The sequence below is a fragment of the Anser cygnoides genome, chromosome 3 (genome assembly GCF_040182565.1).
Source record: "Anser cygnoides isolate HZ-2024a breed goose chromosome 3, Taihu_goose_T2T_genome, whole genome shotgun sequence".
NCBI lineage: Eukaryota > Metazoa > Chordata > Aves > Anseriformes > Anatidae > Anser > Anser cygnoides.
In genome coordinates, this window is record NC_089875.1 from 97,352,023 (window position 1) to 97,378,390 (window position 26,368).

Genomic DNA, 26,368 nt, shown 5'->3' on the forward strand with positions numbered 1-26,368 from the left:
TAGAGTTTTCTGTAAAGGTTTACCCCTTCCCTCTGCCCCCAGGCTCACTAGTGTATAGATCTAGGAGTTTAACTCCTCTGGATGTTCCTGTACCACTATATCAAGATCTATATGTTCAATTTCAGGAAACAACTTACTCTGTAGAGTACCTCTAAATCAAAAGCATGTTCTTGGCTCTTTGAAGAAACATCATACCTAAATTACTTTCACTGAAATGAAATAGAAATTTCTGAAGTGTGTTTCCAGAATGATTTAGTCTACATGAAAGAATTTCAGCTGATTGTGTATTAAATCTACACATATGGTGTGTGTGTGCAGATATGTGTATAGTTGTATACATTTTTGTGTATACGTATATATACTTATCTGTACATATATACATACCCTGCAAATTAATCAGGAACTAGGTACATGAAGTGTAGAGTAAACAGAGATGATAACTCAAAATCAAGCACTGAGATGTTTTTATTTACTCAGTGACAATGTTCTGATCTGGACTGTGACTTGGGTGGGATGAGATGATCACACTATACCAACCAGCAGTGTACTATCCCACATCACAGATACTTTTTCATTTTCCAAAATGAATGGATTAATTATTAATGAATCAGAAGAGGCAGCAATTTTTAATATCTTACTGTAGCTTATGCATGAACTACCTGTCATGCTGAGCTGTCAGGTCCATGTATAAATACAACAGATTATAAGATTTGTTCTACTATTGATACCTCTGCACAAAATTCTTAAATTAGAATCCATGTGTCTTAGACACGTGAAGATACAAACCCAAAAATTTGGTTGCTACCAGAAGAAAAAAAAGGGGGTAACACTGCACATTAACGTAGCTTAGTGCTTTCTCCAGATCTTTTTATTGTGGCAGCAAATCGGATACTCCTTTATTTCCAAAATCACGATAGCTGAAATTACAAGTTTTCAATACTTGTTAGGGTTGAAAACTTTATGTATTACCAACGATGTGTTCACTTTTCTTTTGGTTGAGACTGACTAATGTGACAGAAGAGAATGTTATCCTATGTCAGCACTGTAACTATTCAGAGCATTTCCATTAAAGAATGTTGTGGGTAGTATTTAAATGCCCATTTGAAAGTTTTCAAAGAATTAATAATCTTCACTGTGTTTATTTGAATACTGATTTTTTTAAAAAACTTTTTCATCATTTGTACCTGAAACTGCTAATCACTCAGTTCCTGGATCACATCATCAAATAAAACAATTATGTTTGATGAGATAAATTGTCATTCAAACTTGAAAGCTGCATTAGAAAGTTTTTAATTACCTTTCTATGTCTACTGTTTCATAATTGCTGAAAATATACATATTATTCTTAATGCTAAATATGCACAAAAATCCAAGTATATTCATCTTCAAAAAAGATCACTTTCTATGTCATTATCTTGAAAGATTCTCAAATGTTTTCAAGCTATTAACTATTACTTATTACATTGGATAAGATTAGCCATTAGCACTTTGTAAGTTCTTGAAGAATGACAGGTGAAGGAAAAACGGAAAATAATTTTCAGAAGCTGAAGAACACTTGCAGGGTGCTTTGAGGAAAAAAAGTGACAAATTACTGGATCATAACTGTGACTCAGTTAAGATTCTCATTACAGCAAAAGGAAAGTATGGAAAGCAATTTCACTCAGCAATAGACACTCTCAGATATATGCTCTCCTTTAGATCTAATTTTCCACATACAACATTAGCTTTACCTCATACAGACACTTTCTCTGAAAAATCATTGACATACCAAAATCATATGAATTATTGAGTGGTTTAATGTATCAAATGGCTGAATCTAGATTACTTTATATGGAATATTTAGTATGGGCAGATTAATTTAGCAAACTGTGAGTACATATTTTAGGAATGCAATATTAGAGAGTGATCTGAAATTTTATCTTCAGGATCCCACTTTTAGCATGTTCTTGAAATCAGTGGAAATACTATGTTCACCAAATGCAGCATGGGAAAGAACATTTCCCTTTAGCAAACAAAGTTGGGCAGAACATAGACTAATATTATTGATCTTGTTAAGGCTCAGCTTCAGATTGCAGCTGCCCACCTAATAAGCTTTAAGAAGTAACTTCAACACCATGATGCACTGAAATGAATTATATCTAATAATGAAGATTTTAATAATGAATTGGAGGCTGTGATAATTCATTATATACTTGAGGTCAGTAGAAATGTAGAGGTCCCCTGGTTTTGCACTGGTCATCCATCCATGAGGTGGACATCTTGCACAATGCCCTTTCCAAATCCCCAGATGATGTCAGCATCATTCATGGCTGCAACCAATTAAGCTAAACAACTAACTCTTCTCCCTCCCCTCACTCCCTGCTGAAGTCTCTTTATTGCACTAGGACTTGAGTCCTTTGTTGCAGGAGGGCTCCTTACACAACAAAAGTTACATAAATGCTGGAGTCTGTGCATATGCCTCTTTTATTCACTGTGGAATGTAACTTATGATTTCTAATACTTTGATACAAGATCATTGTACATTGATTATTTCAATAACAATATTAACATCTTTCAAACTTACCATACCTTGCACTGGTCCTTTGTCCATGATTTCTTCCATTATATCGGTTTCCTGATGGGAGGGAAGCAGCAGCAGAGACAGCAAGGGAAGAAAATACATTCTGTTAAATTACTTAAAAAACACATACTAATTTATCATTGTATACATATGTATATAGATGCATAAAAAATATGTCATTGTACTTGTATTTCTGCTACAGAATATTTGGTTTACCAAATGAGCAAAACCTTCAGAAACATGTTTAAGAATCACTAATACACGGTTCCAGCTGCATAATTTCTTATCTATTTCCTATAGGACCACAAAGCAACGTCTCTTTGAAGAGATAACATAAAACAAAAAAAAAAAAAGTAGGAAATTTAAACCAATTCTGAAAAGACAAAGGCAATAAAAATGAAGACTCACTCTATCACTCTTCAAGTAAAACAGACATATTTCCACATGCCAGATATTTTTTCCCAAAGGAAAAAACATAATGACAGGATGAGTGCACAGCATGAACTTACTTTTGAAGAGACCCTGTAGTGAGAGCCACAGCGGTATAGCCGATTGGATTCTTCTAAATCATTGGGGCATGGCCCACTTGTATAGTTTTGTCCATATTCACTTGACACATAACAGTGATTTTCACCTGGTGGATCCAAGTGATGCTTCCAAAATGATGGATAACAAGCGTAAGATACAACCCTGTTCAGTTTAAAAAATAATATAAAATAAAAAAAGTTGATAAGAGTATTTTTAAACTTGTTTTATTTCAAGTTTTTAATTATTTTGCTACTGTAAGTTCACAGAAAGAATCATTCTTCAAACATATGAATGTGTCTGACAGCTTCAACAGGAAGGTGTTTGCTTCATTTTGTATGTATGATGCTTATGATCAAGTTTCAGTTGCAGTAGTTCTCTCCCCGCCCTTCTCTAAATAGAGGTAGGGTAGAAAATGTGTCAGCACTGCCCTTTGTCACCTAGCACATTCACCTCATTAAGAATGCATGAATGCTCACACTGAATAAGATCAATAAATTACCAACTTTTTCAACAGTATCAATTTGTCAAAAGTGGCTTGTGAAATGTGCATATTTGCAGCAGAAAACTTTTAAGGGAAATGAATCATTTTCTAGTTTTATCTACATTTTCTACAGGAATTTTGCTGAGAAGCTACAGGTCCTTTTGTTTCTTTCAGCTAAAAAGTCTTAGAACTTACATTTTTCTCACAAAATAAAGAGAATATTTGCTCATATTTTCTTGTGAACTTTTGTTGACGTAAAAAATCCTATATTAAATTTTTTAAAGGTTTGGGTAAAAATAATTGGTCTGTTGGCAAATGAGTAAATTTTTTGGTTCTTCCAAAGAAAGGTCCAATGCTTAGTGGTTAATACCTAAGTAATGCTTAATTAATAGAACCAACAAACCTCTGGAGTGAATGCACCTCCTTAAAAGGGAACTTTACTACCTGAAATACATGAGAGATAAGTACAAGTGAGAACACGACCTGAGAAGGTGTTAAGTACTGAACTTAAGTAAGTTAATGAACTATCTGACAGTAGAGAAGTATTAGGAAAAGCATTTGATTATGGGTTGGTAACTGGGTTGCCTTATCTTGATTCATGGGAAAAATAAAATTCTCTGGAGTGATGCTGACAGAAGGGACTTCGCCTAGTTTGAAGCACTGAAAAATGACAGAGAAAGTGTGAAACTCAGTGGGGATTAAAGTGGTGGGACTTATTGCGATTTTATAATTGTACTATTTTGCAATAATGTTTTATGCTTATAAAGCCAATGTGAGTATGATTAAATAAGGTTGCTTTATCTGTAATCTTCATTTTCCCATCACATTGTTCTTGACGGGGTTAAACTCAGGATGAAGTCAGAAAGTATAATTCAAGATAGAGAAATTCAAGGAAGCAGAAAAGTATAGGCTTGTGCCTGGAAGTGAACACGAACCAAAAGGACAAGCAGAAGTATAGAATCATAAACCGTAGAATCAGAGAATGGCTTGGCATGGAAGGGACTTTAAAGATCATCTAACTTCGACCCCTCTCCATGGGCCGGGAGGCTACCCACTAGATCAGGTTGCTGAGGTAAACTTAAATGGCTGGTAAGCATGTGGCATCTGGTGTTCAGAAAAGGTCAGTGACTATCCTGGGATGATCAGGCCACAGGGCTTCTTCTGTAGGTTTCTGGTTATTGACAGCTGGACCCTTTTGAGGAAACTGAAATGACAGACCGTGCCGTGATATAACAGCAGTATGTGTCTGCTCTCTGCAGCTCTTGAACACATCCTATCTACTTCTTAGAAAAGTATCTATATCAAAACATTTTCCAAATGCTGAGAGAGTTTTTGCTCACACATACAACAGTTAATTTTTTCATATTGCTCACTATAAATCTGCATTAATGGTTTTGATTTCAAGGTTTTAGAGTTTAGTTATAGAAAATGACTCATTTTTAACAGTTTTAAATAAACTTGTATATTCTAGAAAGATTATGTTTTTTAAATATTAAGTCCAGTAATGATTGGACAGTTTCTATTGTTATGAAGATTTCAAAATCACAAATATCCATTTACTGCAAGAATCTTGGAGGAAATGTTCAATAGAAAAATCTGTGAAATGAATTTATAGATCTAACTCAATCAAAGACAAATCTTTGAACTGAAAAAATTCCTCTGGGTGACACTCCTCTAGCTGTAGGCTTCAAAGACTCAAAGGTATTTAACACTGATGCTGTCAAAGTAATGATTGTGGAAGAGCTACAATAAATCACCTGAGGTTTAAACCCATGCTAATTTTGGATGTGAAAATCTCCAAAGTTCTAAATCAAAGGAGCTTTGAAGAACGGGTTAAGAACCCCCATTGCATCCAAGAATGGAGACTGGTAATGAAAATAAGGGGTAGTTTCATGGAGAGGAAAGGAGAGGTTTTAATTCTTTACCTTGGCAATACATCAAAACCTTAATTATAATGAACTGCTTCTTCATACAGTAGCTTATCCTGATATATTCAGCCATTTTGACTGTCTGACTAACTGAACATCCTTTTTATTTGCTTCACTTTATTCAAGTAAAGCATATATTTAAAATACACTTACTAACAATATGAAACATTTAAGTAAAAGCACCCAGAATCTACCATTATTTTATATATTTTTATGAGTTTTTGGGACCTTTTGGTTTTCTACATTATAGCACTATATGTTTCTAAAAAAATATACACGCTTCTATGATGTTGCCATGGAAGCATATCAGAAGGGCTCTTCTAAGGAATGGAATAAAGTAGCTCACTGAAACAGAATATTTTGAAATGTGTAGTCCTATGAAAAGGATATGTATTTTAGTAGCTCAACAATTATACTGAACTTACTGAATCTGAAAAAGAATAAACTGCATTTCCATGCAGTTTGAGGCATAATTAGATTTGCCTGTGTTTACTTAGTCATTAGGAATTTTAAAAGATGAGCACACTCATGCTTCAGCTACTCTGGCATTTTCCCATTAAGTCTTCGGTTATAGAGCAATTGACCCTGAGGAGTGTCTTTTTGCTTAGCAAATTGTTTCTGCCCAAACTAGACCAACACACTCAGGAGCTGCAGAAAACAGTAACTCTGCCTACAAAAAAAAAAAAAAAAAAAGACTGCCCATCTAAGGGCAATCAGGCTGTTATTGCTTAGGTCTTCAACCTACTTACTGGTAAGTCCTTTTAATTCCTTCTGAAATGGCTGAAGATAGTCTGATTCCCCAGATTTTAACTGGGGAATGATAAGTATTTAGGCTACATGTACATAGGATGTTGTTGTTTGTTTTAAAATGTATTATACTTTATTTCTTCCACTGGGTAGAAATAATACTTTGTTTTATATATATATGTGTATGTTTTCATATATATATTTTTATAATGTTTATATAATGTATCTATATATGTAATTACTCTAGTCACCACTGATCATAGCATTCCAAGAGAAATACAGCATTGCTGATGAGTGCAGTCAGGCCTGCAAAGCAGGTAAGGTGGGTAAATACAGCCCTTAGAACACAATCCCTCATAAGCAGAGCAGAAGTAAGTGACTGCAACCCAGTGTAAGTGTGCTTAGAAACACCATGGAAAAGAACAGAGGACAAGTGCATTCATGAGATGGGGATCTTTTTCCCCCTTCTTTCAGTCTGATTACCCCATTGGAGTTGTCACAGATTCTGCATGGATGGCTCTTACATTTATGGTAACAGAAGTGAAGCAAATGATTAACTGGCATTCTGGATCTGTGTAGTATTCCAGACTTGACAACTCATTCTGAAATAGCAGTTACTTTTGAATTCTTTCACTAACTACAGTTTTTGCCATCATGATTGACATAATTTAACACGAAGATTGCCTTTAACTCCTTGCCAGAACATCTGTTTGTACATCCTGAAACATCAGTACAACATTAAACACTAAAAACCTTTAAGGGAAGTGGATCAGAGAAGTCCTTGCCATGAGTCATAGAAGAAAAACAGAAACAAATGTTAATGGGTTTAAGTGTACATATATATAAGCATATAAATAAATACTAGTACTAGGACCAAGCAACATCCATGGAGAAGCATCATAAGCCTGTGGTGTTCTCATACATTCTTGGTGAATTCAACTAGTCATGTTTATGTGTTTAGCTTTATCAAAATATTTCCTTTTTTATTGCATATATATCTGAATTGAGAAATGAGGACATAGTTTAAAATATTAGATTATGTTAATTGCAAGTTGGCCAAACCTAATTACAATAACATCCCTATCAAACCCTGCAACCGCTAGGAGCCCAAGCTATGAAACAGATCAGGTCCTGATTACAAGCAGTATTTGTATTCAAGTGTGTAACCATTTACTTCCTGAAAGTAAAATATTTCTTTCTCATTCATAAAGACTGTAAGCTTTAATTTCCATTACCAGATTAAAAAAAAAAAAAAAAGCTTCCAAACCTAATTGATTCCTATGAAAATATGGCTTGTAATTGAGATGCCTAAAATTATTAATAATTAGATTTATTCTTTAATTAATGGGGGAAGACAGAGAGAGAGGGAGAGAGTTAGACAGTGATTCAGCTCCTCTTACAGCAGATTTCACTGTTAACTGGGTGCTCAGCCTTTCTGAAAGCTCTCCTCACTGAACTTTATGGAAGTCTTCCTTTGACTTCACTGGCAATAGTTTAGGCCAGCACTATATTTTCCTGAAAATCTATCAAAAACTTGAGATAAGCACACTTCAGAAATCAGAAAGCCAGAAGCTTTAAAACAGCATTGAACACCTGCTGTGAAAATTTACAAGCCCACACAGAAAATCAATGTGCTTTCTACCTATTGCAAGCTATGGAGATAATGAAAAAAAAAAAAAAAAAAAAAAATTGCAATACACTGGCTCATAAAATAAAAGTTACCTGAAAGTGTGAGGAAGCAAGCACCACTTAACTGGGCTCATTCAAAAAACACTTTGGAATTTATCCCATAAAATTCCAATTTTTCATAGTCAAAAGTAAAGTGTTGTGGGGTTTTAGCTATAAAAATGATTCAATCATCAGCATTAGTGGATTAAATTTTTTACTTTTTTTTTCCAGGTAAATGTGATAACATTTGCTGTTGGCCACTGTCAGAGACAGAAGATTGGACTAGAAGGACCCTTGCTTAGACCCAGCATAACCATTCTAGTGCTCTTCCAGCATCTGTCCTCACTCTTTCTATCTTTCTATCTAAGGTGTTTATTTGTGGCTAGAATAGTTGGAGGAGGATTTGAAATATCATCTGAACTTGAGGAATAAAAATCAGGATTTAGAAATATTGTGTATAAAAATGGGTAAGTAGAGATATTTTCTTGTTTGGTGAAGCAAAATCTGGGGGTAAGCATGGGAGGCAGGCAAACTTCTGTAAGAGCAACAAAGCTGTATGTGTAGGAGCTGGCTCCACAGGGATGAGAAAGCTAAGGTCGGCTAAGATGATGATCTTGGACTGCAGAAATTTCTTAGAGATCTAGATAGCCTTCAAAAGTTCTTGATGGTTCTCACCACAACTGCTCTGCAAATTGTCAAATTGTTTGCTCAGTCAGCTGCAAGACTGGTGAATCAGATGAATGAGCTGCAAGTCATGTCTCAAGTGAATGAGCAATAGTGCACATACTTTGAAATCTGGAGTATAGACATGGCTGGGTAGATAGCAAAATGCCTCATACAGCTTCAGCATGCCTTGCTTTCTTTATAGAAATATATTAACTCTGGTATGCCTAAACTATCTCTGAAGAGTGCTTTGTGTCACTAATCACACTGCTTCAGGTGAAAAAAGATAGAGTTTCTTGGTATAGGAAGAATCTTATTATTACGGGTTCATGTTGGTTATGCCCATACAGGGATGACAGTCAGGGGGAGCAGAAACCCAGGAGGCTGCAGGATTCCTTCATTCTTTAGGGCTTTCCCTCTAAAAATAGCTGTCTCCAACTGTTGTGGAGATAATACTGATTAAAATGAATCTTTTATCTTATCTACACTACCAAATCTTCTGCTCCCATCCTTAACATGGTAAGCAAGCAAACAGTTCATTGAGAAAGAGTTATATTTACTCTGTAAAGAGCATGAGCTACAGATTAAAAGGAGCCTGGTCTTCTAGATATAGAAAAGAGTTACTTAAAATATAAAGCTATAACTTTCATTTCTTCATGAATGAAACCTTTGCCTAAATGAGGTGCTGAGAGGCCTTTACCAGGGTGGAATCCATTACTTCCCACTGTAATCACTTACCTAAAGGGCCTGCCACTCAAAACTAGTCAAAACTAGTTTAATGTTGAAGCCCTGAGATCTTTGTCAGATCAAAAATAGTTCACCTGTTTAATGCATTTGAAGACAAGCAGAATGATCACTTTGTATTCTTAGTGACTGTGTGAATGACAGTGCTTTGGTCTTCACCTAGATCCCCATGCTGCCATGACAACTATGACGTCTGATGCAGCACATCTGACATTTTCCTGATCTTTTCATGGTTTGTTTGTTTGTTTTTAAACTAAAATTAAAAGTTGACAGACAGCAGGCCTGAGATCTCTCTATCTACAGGTATGAGCTACATCAAAGACAGAATAAAAGGTGAGAGTGTATGAAAGCAAGGGGAAGTAGATTATGGTATGGAACAGGAAGCACAAAAAAATAACTTTTACAATGTGAGAAACAGCTGAATTTAATTATAGAGTATATAACATCTGGTTATTGCATATCCTCCTAGAAGCCATTTCCAGGCACATGAAGGTCAAGGATTTGACTGGGAACAGACGGCACAGACTTACCAGAGCAAATCATGCCTCATCATGATGAGATGGTGAGATGAAATTGCTAGCTCCATGGAGAATAAGAAAAACAGATGATGTAATTTACCTTGACTTTAGCAACCTTTTCAGTGTTTTCTAGCTGAACTGGAGAGGGACTGGATGAGTTGCTTACAATTTCCATAAGTGAACTGGGCTGCCGTGATAGAAGGTTGACTGTTAAAGTGACTGGTAGCTCTTTACTAGTGACATTCCTCAGGAGTCAACATTGTGTCATCTATATTAAAAGCCTTAACAGTGGGACATAATGAATGCTCAGTAAGCTTGTGGAGGATGCCAAATTAGTGGTGAGTGGTCGGTATGCTGGAAAGTAGGGCAGGGCTGCCATTCACAGGGACATTGACAGTTTGGAGAAATGAGCTGACAGAAACCTCATAAGGTTCAGCAAAAACTGAAGCCACATCCTACCACTGAGCCAGAACCGTCCATGCAGCAGTACAGGCAGGGAACCACCTCTAGAGAAAGCAGTTTTACAGGAAAGTACCTGGGGTCTTGATGGGCAGTAAGTTGAACCTAGGTTAGCATTGGGCACTCCTGATAAAGGTGGGCCCACAATACTGATTTTGATCTTGCTAAGCAAGAGCATTGCCAAGACATAGTGAAAAGTGGGTATCCCCCTCAAACTGTTACTTGCAAGGTTACATCTAGAGTACTGTGCTCTTTTATGGCATCCCCAGTAAAGACATCAACAAGCTGGTCAAGTCCAGTGGAGGACCACAAAGGTGCTTAAGGGGCTGAAGCGTGTGTTATACAAGGAGAGGCTGAGGGAGATGAATTTGTTCAGCCTGGAGAAGAGAATGTTAAAAGGTATTCTAAGTATTGTCTTCAGCTACGTAAGGAGAGGCCACAGAAGAGACAGAACAAGACTCAAGAGGTACAGTGAAAAAATGAAAGGCATCGATCACAAGTTTTACTAAAAAGATGCAGATTAGATAAAAGAAGAAAGTTCTTTACTGCAAGAATGATCAAACACAGAGACACATTGCAGGAAAGGCTGTGGAACCCCCATCCTTGGAGATACTCACGACATGACAGGGGACATGGCCCTGAGCAACCTAATCTAATTTCAGAGTTAGTCATGAGCAGGACAGTGGACTAGGTGACCTCCAAAAGTTCATTTCAACCTAAGTCATTCTGTAATTCTATAAATTGTTACATGTCACTTCAAAAAGCTTCTAACTGTTCATGTAGAGTTTGAGGGTTATTAATTTTGCTGAGTCCAACTCGAAGATAGAAAAATTCAGGTACAGTCCTTGCTACGGTGTTACATTCTGAAACAATCTTGATACAGTATGATTACAATTTGTTTTATATAAAGACAACGTCTGAACCTTTTAAATATTCAAAATATTGTCTTTTGCAACTGGTTGCTTTCTCAAGGTCGTTTAACATGAAAAGCCTGTATCTCTATAACTATAGAAGTTTTGAGTGCATTTATGGTATTTTCCTAGACATAAAAAATCTTTTCTTGCTTTTTTGCTGTTAGAGAAGTTACCTTTTTTCTCCATAGTATTATAACTAATGACAACATCCAGATATAATAAGCCTTGAAGAGGAGATGGGTAGTTTAAGAGTTTTCTCAGCAAGAGCTCCTATCTTTCTAATTCAAAATAGTCTTCATTTATCTCTTTGGGAATGATTCATAGCTCCTGGGCTTCAATAAGGTGTTTTAAAGAAGGTGTAAACCAGAGAAAGTGATTGTCCTGATGAGGTGACACAGGTAATCTGACCTAAGACAGAGCTAAATGTTTCTATCTTGAAAGGTCAGAAATCATCATTATCACACATGTAAATTAAGTGACTGGGTCAAGTTCAGATAAACTAAACAGATAAAATATTTACCCATGTGTTTTCAGATATCTCCAAGCACCATCAATACTTCCACCATTACATCCATGCTGATTCTTGGTATCACAAGAAATCAAGTTCTGAACAGAAAGGTTGTCTGTGATCTGACCATCAGAATGAATTGCTATTCTATCTGCTGCAACACCTGTTTTGAAAGAAATTTTGTGTTATTAGAAACAAATAATTACTCACTGCTTTTTACTAGTTATTGTGAAAGAGTGACTGAAATTATAACATCAGTATTTTCTCTCTGTAGACATTTTTGCAAAAGAATTTGGATATTATCTGTCAGAATCTTAAGAGAGTTGTGAAACTGCAAAGCACTGTGAGCAACTTCACTGTAATTTTATAAATCCATAGATTTACCAAATATCATCAAAACTTAAATATAAACATCAGATGAGACCTTTAGATAATATAGTCTGATAATCTCTATGTCTGTACATGAACATTCATCTACATTCATATTCATCTATCTTCAGCAGAAGATACAAATACTCCCCACATCTCTTAAGCTGAATTTCCAAGTCCCTTTTCTTTCTTTTTTACCTTTTCTTCCTTTAGGACTATTCAAGACTGAAAATATGTATTGGTTTTTTTTGGAAAGAATATTTGGAATTGCTCATATTAATGTATAAATATGGGATTCACACAAAACTACTTCTGAGACAGTCACCTTAGATGTCTGAACTAGATCAGGCATTCATGATTCTAAGTATTTACATATTTATTCAGAGGTTTAAAGGCAGATTAATTAACTAAATTATAAGTGAAATCAAATGACTTCTTTGTAACGTTGTGATTTAAATAAGAAATCTTCACCCATGAGGACCCACTGGCCAGATCAAGTAATAAGGATTTATTTTAATATTTTTTTCTCCATCTTTAGATATCTTAATAGGTACTGAGATTTATTGCAGCATGAGATAAATGAACGTAACTGATCAGTATATTTTATTTGGGAAAAATGACACAAATACTCATGTCCATTTATCATAAAACCAGAGGTTGTAACACATGATTTTATTACTGACAAATTTTTATATATAAACCTTGAAAATAATTTCTTCCACAAATATCTGACCAATTTCAGGGTTTTCTTCTCATAAAATCATCAAAAAGATTGCACCTAATGTACTTGAATAGCAAGGGTTAGGCAATGGCAAATGCACAGATATGAAAAAATATATATATAATGATGCCTTCCTGTTTTAAGCATTCAAGTCAAGCATGCAGTTGTGCAAGCAAAGAATGCAGATTTGTTTAAAGTTACTCCACCATTTATGATAAACTTTACTAGTCAATTCATTTGCAACTTTCTGTCATCAAAAATTTTCATACGATACAGAAACTTATGAAAAGCAAAGAAAAATCCCTACCGCTTGTATTGGTTTCTTTGTCTTTGGGACATATTAGAGGGAGAGGTGTAGGGAGAGGTGTAGCAATTTTAAACATTACTGTTTGCTGATAAAAAGTTAACAGAAAGTGGAAATTTTCATTGCTAAATGAAATTACATCATTACTAATCACTGTACATTTTCATTACACATGTAACCTAGAATTATATTTTAATATGGAGGTAAAAACATGAATATTACTTGCAGTTGAAAAAGCCCAGGATGCTCCACAATTTCGTTGATCCAAAGGATCATGAATCCACTCAGGCCATGCATAAGTGGCTGCAAAAAACTCAGGAAATTTTCCTTCCGGAGGTGAACTTCCCTAAAACAAAATGTAGGAGATCTGTATATGCTTCATTTCCTACTTTTGCCTTCAATATCTCCCTCATTTTGTTTTAAAAATTCTTAATGTTTGATTTGAGGAAACCTAAAACATCGGCAGCTGTGGCTCGCCAAGCATCCACGTGGCAACCACCCTGTCTGTGTGCTGAAGCTGCCTTGAGAGTCAGAGGCTTCTGGCACTGCCCTGTCTGAGCTGGAAAGCTGAGCTGCACAGCTGCCAACCTGAATAACCTGTCCAGTTTTCCTCTGATTTTTATCTCAAGCAACATTTCCCTATGAAACATGTCAATTATGGCCCAGCTGGCATTTTTGGAAGAAAAAGCCGCCTGCTGCAAACAGTAGTGAAGTCAGGTACCTGCTACCCTATTCTCCTTGACATGCTTTACATATTTCCACATGGCTGGCAATAGAAAATTCCAGTTACTAGTAGGGAATCAGTAGAGTGTATCATTAATTCACTTTTTACACAGAGCTTTTTCGATTTCCAGCACTTACTTTCATTCCAGAATGAAAAGCCGTGATTTCCGTTCTGGTTTGCAATCTGATGTTGAGCTGATGAGAATTCATGGCCTGCTCAGTAAAGCCATTTGGACAGCCATTTTTGGCATCTTCATCCCTCAGCTTTAATTTATGTCCTCCACGCTTTGAACAAATATCCACATACGCAAGAACCATCTGGTACAACTGCTAATAATCTGCTCTATGTTTGACATATCAAAATCACTGACCTATTTTTTTTAAATTGTTTAACTTTATGGACTGATTGCTTCTGCTGCACAGGGAAATAGGAATGGCTATACAAAACTACAGGATTGATCCATCCAGTAGCAGTTTGTCTCAAACAATTGGTTGTAACATCTGTTCCAGAGGAATATACAGCATATGAAATATGATAATCTGTTCCCAAACATAACATTTACCGTCGTTTCTTTGCAGGCTCACACCCAGAAGTACAAAATCTTCTATCCTGATCAAAATCCTTTATTTTATTTTGGTTTACTTATCCTTAGTCTTCTAATTCGGTGTGTCCTTGCTGCACTATTATTCTAAATTGCTTATGTGACTTACAAGACTAAGTACCTTTTTCTAAGATGATTTGCATATTTGTGCCCAGTTCTTTCAAGCTATCTCAGGACTCTTTGGCAACTGAACTTTACCACTTTGGCTGCGTACAGATAAATTTGTGGCTTGTATTGGGAAACAGCAACATCTCCATCCAGCTTGTACACCTGGATTTCCTTCCCACATAAAACCAATAGTTGAGAAGAAATGTGTGAGAAAGAAAAAAGGAAGCTTGTACATCAGGTCTTTATCTGATATTAGACTGGTATACAGCACTTGCAGACAGAATGATACAGTCTGTACCTACACCCAGATCCAGTAACTCTGAAGTGCCTGAGGTTTACCACTTTAGATGTAGGCTGTGAGTCCTAAATACCATTAGTCATTTTAAAAGTATATTGCAATCTCGTATGTCACTTATGTTCTTCTGAAAGTTTTACCTTCACACATAACAAACCAGTAATCTTAATCTTGCTAAGATTTTAATCTCAATATTTTCATTAATTGCTTTCGAAAGCCTGCTTCCTTCAAAAGCTTGTTGGAAATATGAGACTTGCAACCACAAACGTCATGCACAAAATAACTGCTAAGTTAAAGATCTTGCTAAATTTTCATTAAGTTAATTATTAATGAACAAGCACAAGCACAAGATTTACTTTGAAGATGAATCGTACTGGCAAAATTGCAGATAAAGAGCGTTTCATTTATTTGATAAACCTGCTCACTATCAACAAGTAGACAAATAAAAGTTGGCAAATTTTGCTTAGCATGCCTGCCTGAGCAATGACCATTTACAGTCCAAATGAGGTAGTTGAAAAAAATAAATAAATAAATAGACCTTTGGTCCAAGCCAATGTGTTAATTTATATATTCCTAAACTACTGCCAAAGTATTTAATAGCCTCAAATTGTAAATCCCAGAGCAAATCCCTTATTAACCCTCAGCCTTGTCATTTCAAAATGCAAGATTGTCCTGTAGCCAGAAACATTAGCTTTTTGTCTGAGAAATTGCTACCCTGATATTGAGAAGTACTGCTGTTCTGTGATAAATGGTAAGTCTAGACAATTGTTTCTCAATGTATGCTCCATAAACCACCATTAGACAGTACAAAGCAATCAGAAAAATGACTGGCAAACCATTTTTAAACCTTCATATGTATTCTATGCAGTGAAGCTAGCAGTCTGGCCAAAATGGAAAGGTAAGGAGATATAGAAGAATACTCAGATTTCACCTATGACTTCAGAAATGTTAGATGGCCCATCAGATAAAAAAAGGTTACTGAATTTACAAATGTAAAAATAGTTTTTTGTTTGTTTTCCTGAGGGATTTTTTTTTAATGTTAAATTATTTTTAATATAAAAAATAAGAAGGGGGTGTGGACATCACAGGGCTTTGTAAAGACAATAACAGAATTTTTAAAAGCTTTGTAAGTAACTTCAAGAATTCTGTGTTTTCCCTAAGATTGAAAGTAGCTCTATCACAGAGTAATATTATGAAACCAAATTTGTAGCTGAACATGTCAAGTCAATGAAACAACTAAAAAACCTTTACTCCACGACAAAACACTGCTAAGAACTAAGAATCTGATGTAGATAAAGTGATTAACACAGAAGGGCTTTGCATTCTTGAATCTTTTTTTTTCGTCGTACAAAATTGAGTAAAGAGCTCCTTCTACGCGAAAATGGTTTTCTCAAGAATCCCTAAAACACAAAAGGAAACAGCAGCCCCTTAGTTACCAAATGCTGTAATTTATATTCAAGATAGTAGACCATTAGCATGCTGAAGAAATGGCTTTCATTTCAAGTCAGAAAATGTTGTATTTAATGAATAGGTAACTATGGTTTTCTTTCTCCATTAGCAAAGCCAGCAGCTTTTAATCAGATCAACACTAGATAGAGCCAAAAGCTCCCAAACACTAATTGTACCATTTTTATCAACTAACTATGTGACTTTGGGCAAGTGACTCACAGTTTTCACACTAGCAAAATGGGAAAGACAGTAATAATCATAGTGCCTATTTTATCCACAGTAAGTAGTACCTTGGCCTGCAGGTAAATTAGTACTCAACAAAGTCACTTGAAGGCCAAGCCATTAAAGTTTGAAGAAAACCTCTGAAAAAAAAAATATATATTTAAAAATCATCATTTCTGAATTTCTCATCATTTATAGATTTTTACACATTTCTGAGCTGTCACCTGGATGCAGAAGCTTAATGGAAACACTTTAATAAAAACTCACTTTTTTTTTTTTTTTATCACTTACGTGTTTGTAAATGCGTTTGTATGCTTCACAAAATATCAGTTACAGAAAATTATTCATGGAAGGGAAAGCCAAAGCAAGTTTATCTGAAAATCTAGGAAGACACATATCTTAAAAAGTGCCTGGGAGTTATCTCCATGACTACTGTTGGTCTGCCAATTGGAAGAATTTGTCTCTACCTCTGGTGAGCCTGATCCATGCTACGAGCTTTCTGGATCATTCAATGACAGTAGATATTGGGCCAGCTATGAAGAGATGATTTATCACATCTTTACACAGTGGGCATTTAGGTCCTGATAACTGCTGATTCACGTGGAATCACCTAATACAGTGATTAAAGTTTGGCTTACGGGAATAAAAGCATGTTTTCTTACATTTCTGGGAAGTATTAAAATGTGGCAGATTGAAAATTTCCTGAGGCAGAATAATGACACTTAAGAGCTGATGTTCTTCTTGAAAACTGTAGAAGAGGACAGGATCAGGGAGCTTTGGAGCTTCACAGGAAGTTTCAGTGAAAAACATTTTTAAATCAAAACAATCCAAGACAGAAACCACTAGGGTAGGAACAAGGAAGTTTTAATACTTCTGAAGAGAAACCATAGGTAGACGATAGGCTCCTGTACAATTCAGAATAATTTTTTTGTAAAAAGAGAATTCTCCAGAAGCTGGGAAAGACATACAGAGATTATTATTTTATGTTTTTAGCTTTTGTAAGTAAATAGAAAGATTTCTTAGACTCCTGTGCAAAGCATGTGCTTCCAGCAACATCTATGACTTTCTGAGGGTTACATGGAAAAATTCATGGAGCTGGATTTCTGGAGAAGAATGCATTCAGGCTCCTAGGGTTTCTGACATGGCCAAAGATATTTGGGTTGTGGCTCACAGATTTTGTAAAAAGAGAGCAGTTAGACAACACGTGCCTGAGAAATGTTTCAGGCAGAACAAAGGCCATAAGTAGTGCAGCAGTCGAAGAAGCTACAGGAAGCTTAATAACAAAGATGCAATAGGCTGGACATAAAAGAAAGCCTACTGTATTCTGGGCTGCATTGAAAGAAGCATAGCTACCAGATCGAGGGAGGTGATTGTTCCCCTTACACTCTGCTCTTGTGAGACCCCTCCTGGAGTGCGGCATTCAGCTCTGGAGCCCCCAGCACAAGGGCATGGAGCAGTTGGACTGAGTCCAGAAGAGGGCCACAAGGATGATCAAAGGGCTCAAGAACCTTCCCTATGAAGAAGGGCTGAGAAGCTGGGCTTATTTAGCCAAGAGAAGAGAGGGCTCCAGGGAGACCTTATAGCAGCCTTCCAGTACCAAAAAGGTACACAGAAGCTGGAGAGGGACACTTTATTAGGGAGTGTAGTGATAGGACAAAGGGTAACAGCTTTAAACTGAGAGAGGGTAGGTTTAGATGAGATATAAGGAGGAAGTTCTTCACTCAGCGGGTGGTGAGGCCCTGGCACAGGCTGCCCAGAGAAGCTGTGGATGCCCCATCCCTGGAGGTGCTCAAGGCCAGGCTGGATGGGCCTTTGGGCAACCTGGTCTGGTGGGAGGTGTCCCTGCCCATGGCAGGGACATTAGAAGTAGGTGGTCTTTAAGGTCCCTTCCAACCCAAGCCATTCTATAACTCTAACACTGATATGTGAATAATGGTGCACAGCTTCCCAATTGATACCATTTTATTTTGCTCCTCCTTGCTGAATGTCAATAGGTATGACTATGGCTAGCAGACTATCTCTGTGGCTAGGAGAGTTTCTGGAAGTTTCTGGGAGTTTCATATACAACATGGAAGCATTTAGCGTTAAATACCTCAATCATAATCTTATATTTATTCCAATAATGAATATATTAAAAAAATAAATAAATCACCTGATACTTACTGGAGTTTCTTGCATATTCAGCAAAGAATGAGATGGAGGTAATGTGCCCAGCCGCTTTTTGAAGCCTTCTTCCAGTGTCATTCCCCAGAATTGACTATAGTTGTCAGCTTTCCATCTTCCTCACAGACAGAAAACAAGCAAACAAAGCCACATTTGAGATATTGCTCATACTAATACCTTGCTCCTTCTTTATAAGAGCACGACTAAAAATAACATCCAGAAATAAATGTTTCAAATTATGTTTTGAGACATTCTATTAGATGTGCATGAGACAATCTTTAGTACAGGGTTTTCACTACAGATAAATTTAGACTAGAGCAACACAGCAGGATATGAAAAGTGATGATCTGAGGTCAGCATTGTGTCAGCCTGCAGCAGATGAGCATGCAATGCTTCAGAGAAGCACTAGAAAATAAGGTGCTCAATAAAAGCAATTACAGTTGTCTTGAAGTTGTGCTCACATTATGCTTCAGACCAGATGCCAACAGAGAACTAATAGCTTCACATAGTGGGTTATTTTGACTTCAAGCTCTGGCGCACCAGCAGTGTTTGTGAGACACTGCTGAACCACACAGAAAGCCCAGCTGTTCTGCCTCAGTTTTACATTAATATTCAGAAAAAGAAACATTTTTTAATTATTCCCTCCCTACTCTACCTGAGGAAGGTAGATTAGCCTCAGAATCTAGCACTAACCCTGAAAACCATATGCACAACATAAAAAAACCTTACGTTTACACACTTTTTGAACAAACTGAAATTGTATGTATTACTGGAGAAGGACTGAGCCACAGGAGAGAGCATTCTCTTCATTAATTTCTTTCTTGCTTGTATATGAGGAAAACAGGTGAGATTCATGCTGCCTAAATGAGAAGCCTCATCACTCTTGGTCTGCCTGTAATCAATGGAGAATATGGACACCTGAAGAAGCTGGGTCATATCTCAGGTGGACTAAGGCACTCTGTGGTTATCAGGCTCCAGATGCCTGACTTAATTGTCTGTCCTAACTCAATTGGTTTGAATCTCTCCCATGAAGTACAACATGTTCTAGTACAGAGTGACAGCTTGAAATCTGTGCACCTGTGTAGGTTTCATTGGTGAATTTAGCACCTCAGCTGCTAGGGAGGCAATCACTATATCTCTGTCTGTAAATTACCAGCAGGCTCCCAAGGCACTGCTCTGATACCAGGGTGTCCTTCTGCACTACAGGGAACAAGAACTGGTAACAAGAAAAATACTGGACCTCACAAAGTTCTGATGTCTTGGTCCTTATCTGGCCCATTCTCTCCTCTTCCAACACTACTTAGAGTCCTGGTATGTAGAATGATATTCTTGAGGGTAGGCACCAAAAAAAAAAATAATTTAAAAAAAATCTATCCTAAGCATTGAAGTGAAGAATCAGGGAAGATGATCTAAAGACCATTTTGTGAGGAAAAAAATAAATAAATAAAATCATATGAATTTTGGAGAGTGTCTTAGATAGGTGTGTACAATATTAGCTCTTACTAGCATGAGACTTCCAGTATCTTTCCACTTAAAATTCTATAATCTGCCAGAGATTTAGAAAAGTTTTACAGATGCACTTTTACTATCATATTCATGGGATGTAACTGGGGAAGGAAAAGACAGAGAGAAGCATATAACTTGTAATTTGCACTTACATACTATAAGCAATAAAGTAGATGACAACAAAACCTTAAAATAAAAGTATTCTCACCCATAATTTCCAGAATTGATGTTCTGAATCAAGTCTGGGCGAACAAGACATACTTCATTTGAACATTTCCAGTTACTTTGGAAGCATTTGCTGAAAGGGCAAGAATATCATTGAGCAGAAAATAAATTGTCAAAAGAAATATATGCACTTTTACAGCAGAAGGGAGGGGGGGAACCTAAACTATAAATGTCACAGTAATTACAAAAACACAATTTTACTTAGTGTCACTTCAGTACCTAATGAATCCTAATTGGAATGAGGTGGGAAGGTTTACAGCTTGTGGAAAACATCATCTTTGAAAAAATTTGCTTCCATCTTTGTAAGGCCAAGCCTCACTAGAAAAAAAAAAAAAAGAAAAAAAAAAGAAAAAAAAAAAAAAAAAAAAGAAAAAGAGAGAGAGAGAGAGAGAGAAAGAGTTTATCTTTAACTCTGGAGAACCAGAAAGGAGCTACATGGCTGCAGATACTTTGCTCCAAAGACCCTGGGACAAGTTCAAGGCAGGTGGATGCCACCGGAGCCCACTGGGCTGCCCTGGGTTTGGAGGTATGGAGCCAGCTTTTGGAGAGGAAAAGCAGGTAGAGCTGGGGCAGCTGACTGCCAGGGCCAGCAGCAGAGCATCCTGCCTGCTCCATGCAGATGTCCCAAGGTGGGGAATGGGATGTTCAAACAGTTCTTCCATTTCCTACATAAATTATATATCCTCCCCCTTACAAAAGTGTTCATCTCTTGTGCCAGAGCAAAACGTTATAAAAATATTCCCCAAAATTTTAATGATATTGGTTTTCTCTGTATTCATGTCAATGTCCAGGTCTATGCCAAAACCATTTCCACTCATGTCAGAGCCAGCAGATTGAACAGGGACAGAACTAGGCCAGTGGGGAGGAGACTTTAATACTCTTGGTTTTATGTCTTGATTAGAAAACCCATTGACCTCTTGCTATTCTTCTATGTTGGCTGTAGTTTAATTCTATAACATCTTAATACAGAATTACTCTTCCAACCATTGTGATTTGATTACATTTAATATGAATTTAGGGATGCTCACTAACGTAATTCCTGTTTCATGACATATACTAAATTAAATTCAATTTGCTGTTCTCTGAAACATTACCATGAATTGCAGTTGTCTTTAATTATTGTTCCTTCTCCATAATATCGGCCATCTTTATAACAACCTGCCAACATAACATATAGATGTGTGAAAAAAATAATTTTCTTGAACTGAATTAATTCAAAAATTTTCCTACAATTGAATTAATAGGTTGTATGCAGTATACTTTATTTAGGTGAAAGAAAACAACTATTTCCATTTTTTTCCCAGTAATGAAGGTAGTTTGGTGAATTTTATTTTTTTCCCATTTACATTATTATTCATACCAAACAAAATCAACAACAGATTCAAAACACTCACTGAAAAGTGATTATCTTAGATATAAACAACAACACAAATCAAATTATTTTCTAGTAATAAAACAATACATTTTAATAAAGATCATTTTGGATAGGTAATTAAAATAGAATTCAGTTTTTCGAGTTACCGATTTTTTTAAAAATAATACCTGTTTCAAAACAGGTATTGTATTATGTTATTTTTTCTTGGCAGAGTTTAATTCATTTTTGAAAAAAAAAAAAGAGAGCAATTATTTTTAAATACAACACTCCTCCTATGTATATATCTTTTTTTGATAATAATTCACTGAGAAAAGACCTTGCGTGTGTTATAAGATCTTCCACATAAACATATTATTCAGTGTACTTAACTTCCAAGACTAAAAGAAAGATCCAGAATGCCTGCAGTGGGCTTTGAATCAAATCTATAATAAATATAGAATAGTTATCATATGGGGCTCTGTTTTCCAGCCTTTTGTCATGCTTTCTCTACAGACACTGGTGATCCTAAAGGTCATAATCCTAAAGGGATTATGTTTCTTCCCCCAGTGAAGGAATTGGAGCAAGGAACTCCAAACTTTTTTTTTTTTTTTCTCCTCCATTTTCAAGAACCTTTAGCCTCTTTATTCATATTTTATATGAATAAAGTGTTGACTTGCATTAGCATTATACCATGCTTTTTTCTTTTCAAGCATAAGGAAAGTTATTCTCCATCTCACAACGAGGAGTAGAGTCCATACACATTCACTCCTCAGCAACGTAGACCTCCTTTACTGACAGGAGAGAACTTCATACCAAAGTGCAGAAGTGGACTAGAACCAATTAGTTAATTATAAATGCCTATTTTGCCCTGTTAGCCATACAGCAGACTACATTAACTAGTGCAGACATAGGTGATTTCGCCCAAGCAGTCTGAGGCCCAAAGTGTCTGCTCTAATTCAATTTCTGCTAGGAATTGAGACATTTTTCAGAGAATATCCAAGGCAAATTACTTAAGTGTCACAGTTTATCATAGTGTGCCCCAGTGCCAACATCAGACAGTAGCTGGAAGGAGGCATAGAGCAAGTTATTTAAAATATAGCAAGGGAAGGAAGTATTAAAGCAGTGGTCTCAGAGACAGGATGAAGCTTCATATGAGCTCTGCTAGCAGCCTTCACAACCCATGCCTGAGAAAAAAATGCAAGCCTGAACAAGTATAGAAGAAGCTTTCAAAAAATACATGCTTAAGGAATAGAAGATTAAGAACAGTTTCATTAGCCTATCCAAATTAAGACTTGAAAGGCCAGGAGTGCTGTCTGTAAATTTGTCTAAGATACCAGTGTCAGAGTAGAGATGTCTAAGCTAAAAGACACTGGTTGCATAAGAACAGAGGTAGTTTATCTGGCCATGAGTATATTAGGCTGGAATATATATATATTGGGAAATATATAGTGGGAAATATAGTGAGAAATATGTGGGAAATTAATTCATTTTAAGATGCAGCCTGATGACTTCATGGGACTGTATGGTGTGAAGATCATGGTAGGAATGAAGTGGACTTGATAAACCAGGACTTCCTTCCTGGTTCAATGTTCCTGAGTTCCTATAATTCTCACCTCATTTGCCCCACCTCTGTTGTAAGTAGTCTTCTAAGTGAAATGTGTCCAGATGTACACACTTGTAGGCCAGATCCTGACTGTGTAGTGTAAAATCAATTAGCAAACTCTGTAGGCATCCCTTTTATACCACTACCAGTGTGAGATTTAGTGTACTGAGTTAGATAACGCTTTTTGTACCATCAGAGTAATTGAAACAAAAAGAATAAATAATAAATGTATTCTATAAATAAAACTCTAAAAATTCTCATAAGAACAATAACAACAAATCCAGAACTTCTATTCAGTGTCTAGGACAGGTGAAAGAGGAATGAGTATATACAGCTTCTTGTGAAATGGCACAAGAAAGCCATTGAAACATACTGAATGCTGGGTTCATAAAGACAAAGTCAAAGCAGTTCCACACATTTACATCTGGAGTCCTCAGCATGGTGCAGACAGACACTTAGGGTGTACAAAATAGCTCACTACTGTTGTGCACCAAGTCACTGCGCTGGGATGCAGAAACACAGCACTGTGCAGTTTTATTGCATTTCGTTCTATCCCTTGTAAAGTACTGAAGTTTATTGGTTTATTTAAAGCAATATGACTCAGAAAGCACTGAAAGCAAAACCACAGGCAGCCAAAAGATCAAAATCTTCAAGGTGAAATGTACTTTGGTGTATGTGGTCTGGTAGTTCTTAAATAATTCTTAGCCAAAGGCAGAAGCAGTCTCAGTTATTAAAAGTTAGCCAATATACTTATGGCATTTCTAAAAATGCTTCATAGTTTGCTTAATCTTCTGACACTCAGTCTTTTTTGTTTCTTCATTTTTTCCTTCCAATTTCATTCTTTGCTCCCTGTCCCACAGTCATTTCAGTTCTAGAAAGTTCCTTCTTGACTGATATTTTTACCTGCTGTATTTTGCCTGCTTTGTTATTCTCCTTTAACCCTTTAAACTACTTCTATAACAAATATCCAATAAACAGATTTTTAGAAAAATACATACTTTCCATCAATGAAACACTTTCTGCACCAGAAAAACATCAGCATCTTTTGATGTGAGATATAAATTAAATAAGATAGCAGCTCACATACAGAACGAATAAATGTGCTTGAATAGATTAAATAGCATTGCCACCTATGTCAGGCTTGTATAACCCAGGAGTTACAAAACAGTGAACACACATGCAAAAGTTGGATTGAGAAAAACAGTACAAATATTACCCGTCACTTATTCCGTTACCTAAAACTTCTGTTACATTTTTACCTTTCAGAGGTAGGCCTGTCACAGGACCCATATGGCAAAATGCTGCAGGTTTTGTAGTGACTCCCCTCCATTAAGCAGTCTGCAAAACCTTATCCCAAGGCTGTCAGCTCTGGAGCAGAAACAGTGCTCAGGGCTTACACAGAGCTTATGACAGCAACCCCCCAATCTGTTGGAAATAATATGCAACAGTGCATCCTAAATAAGTATGGAACAAATGTCTTTATTTACATAAATCATAAAACATTCTTTCAGAGGATTAGAAACACTTTGGAGAATCAAGCTTGTTTTGCAGCGTTTGGCATTTTTGTTACTCCCACCTATCAGATTTTGGCTGTGTGCCTGGCTTAAGAGCACAGGCTCATGAAGAGCTTGTGGTCTGAGTGCTAGAGTACAAACAGCAGAGATACCTCATAGGAGCAGTTAATTTTTAAAAGCCATGGTAGTATTCTTGTTGATTTTAGGCTTTTGCAAGTTTGGTAGTCTTTACGTTTTCAGATAAATTTGTCCTAGCAAGAAGCTATAGTCTTAAAATTACAATTCTAAAACTGTATCACCAGCAGAGATTTGCCCTCCACAGAAACCATGTGTAAATGCTGCTTGTACATATTTGTGGGTTTTGTTTGTTTGTTTTTGTGGTGTTTTTTTTTTTTTTCAATCTTTAGTTCTAAAGACAATAGACTAAGATTAGTTTTGGAGGAACTTCCACTACAAGCTAAGCAGCAAGAAACTATAAAAGGACAATATGCCAGTCAGAAATCCTTGTTCTAATTACATCCCTTCAGCTAATCCTGCACTGAGATGCTGCAAGAAAAGTGGTGTCCCAGAGGAGAGCTCTGGTAGATCTAAGCCATTACAGAATACCTCAGAGCAGTACCATTTAGGATAATCATCAGTTTTCAGAATGATCTGTTTGTACTGATGGGTACAAAATTTAGAAATTTCTGTTCATCTTGTGTTAATCTGTGAAGCTGAGATTGATGAGATCACATTAATTTCAAACTGATGAGGTTATCTCTAGAAAAGTTACAGGTGAAACAGAGGTTCTGGCCAACAGAGATACGATCGAGCCAACTCTAGAAATGTATCCCTAGAGGCAAAGAAATAACAGGAAGCATAATTCTTATTTCAGCTTTATAAACAATGTCTTTGTCCACTATGTCTGTAGGAACGTTTTCAGGATGTACACACTTTAAAGATTAATCAGCAATTTTACTTCCAACTATATTTTTCTTGTGGTACAGTAATACCAACTGGGTCTTTTCTCTGTACCTACCTGATGTTGGAGGTGGCCAAGGCTCATCTGACCTGGTGGGCTCAACAGTGTTGTCACAGACATCCCAGTAGTCAGCACAACAGTCCACAGGGCCAGGAGGACCTGTGGCACAGAACTGGTCACAGTAACATATAGCTGCTCTGGAGGCAATGGTAAAGCTGCAGTCATCGTTTCTTCCCGTGCAGCAGCCTCGTATCCTGCAGGACTTTCCTTGATACAGACTCCTTTTCAGCCTGTCCCACCCTGAAGAACCACCATCTTCAACAGAGTAAAGTCCCCGGGGCAAATTTCTTCTAGAGTCAAGCTGCTTTGCCATCCAGACTTCACTTGCAATGCAATATAAGAGCAAGATCTGACTTTTGAGCCACATTCTTCCACCTCTAGACACCTTTTTTAAGTCTCTCTGTGCTTGACTTTTATCAGCAAATATCCATTTACTGCAGATGCAATACCTCCACTTACTATTCAGAAACA

General features: G+C 36.6%; 1 protein-coding gene across 4 annotated transcripts in view; it reads right to left on the reverse strand.

The window, feature by feature from the left end:
- Positions 1-26,368, reverse strand: part of TINAG (tubulointerstitial nephritis antigen) — a 63,151-nt gene extending 36,783 nt beyond the window's left edge. For 2 of the 4 annotated variants that reach the window (XM_066994788.1, XM_066994790.1), the window contains exons 1-8: positions 25,895-26,368; positions 21,500-21,563; positions 20,389-20,478; positions 18,675-18,789; positions 13,335-13,458; positions 11,731-11,881; positions 3,070-3,250; positions 2,569-2,614 (exon numbers count right to left, since the gene is read on the reverse strand). In XM_066994788.1, the coding sequence (XP_066850889.1) occupies positions 2,569-2,614; positions 3,070-3,250; positions 11,731-11,881; positions 13,335-13,458; positions 18,675-18,789; positions 20,389-20,478; positions 21,500-21,563; positions 25,895-26,264 (1,141 nt within the window). In that variant the 5' untranslated portion in view covers positions 26,265-26,368. The remainder of the gene's footprint in view (positions 1-2,568; positions 2,615-3,069; positions 3,251-11,730; positions 11,882-13,334; positions 13,459-18,674; positions 18,790-20,388; positions 20,479-21,499; positions 21,564-25,894) is intronic. The other 2 variants (XM_066994789.1, XM_013172312.3) reach the window with 2 other exon arrangements.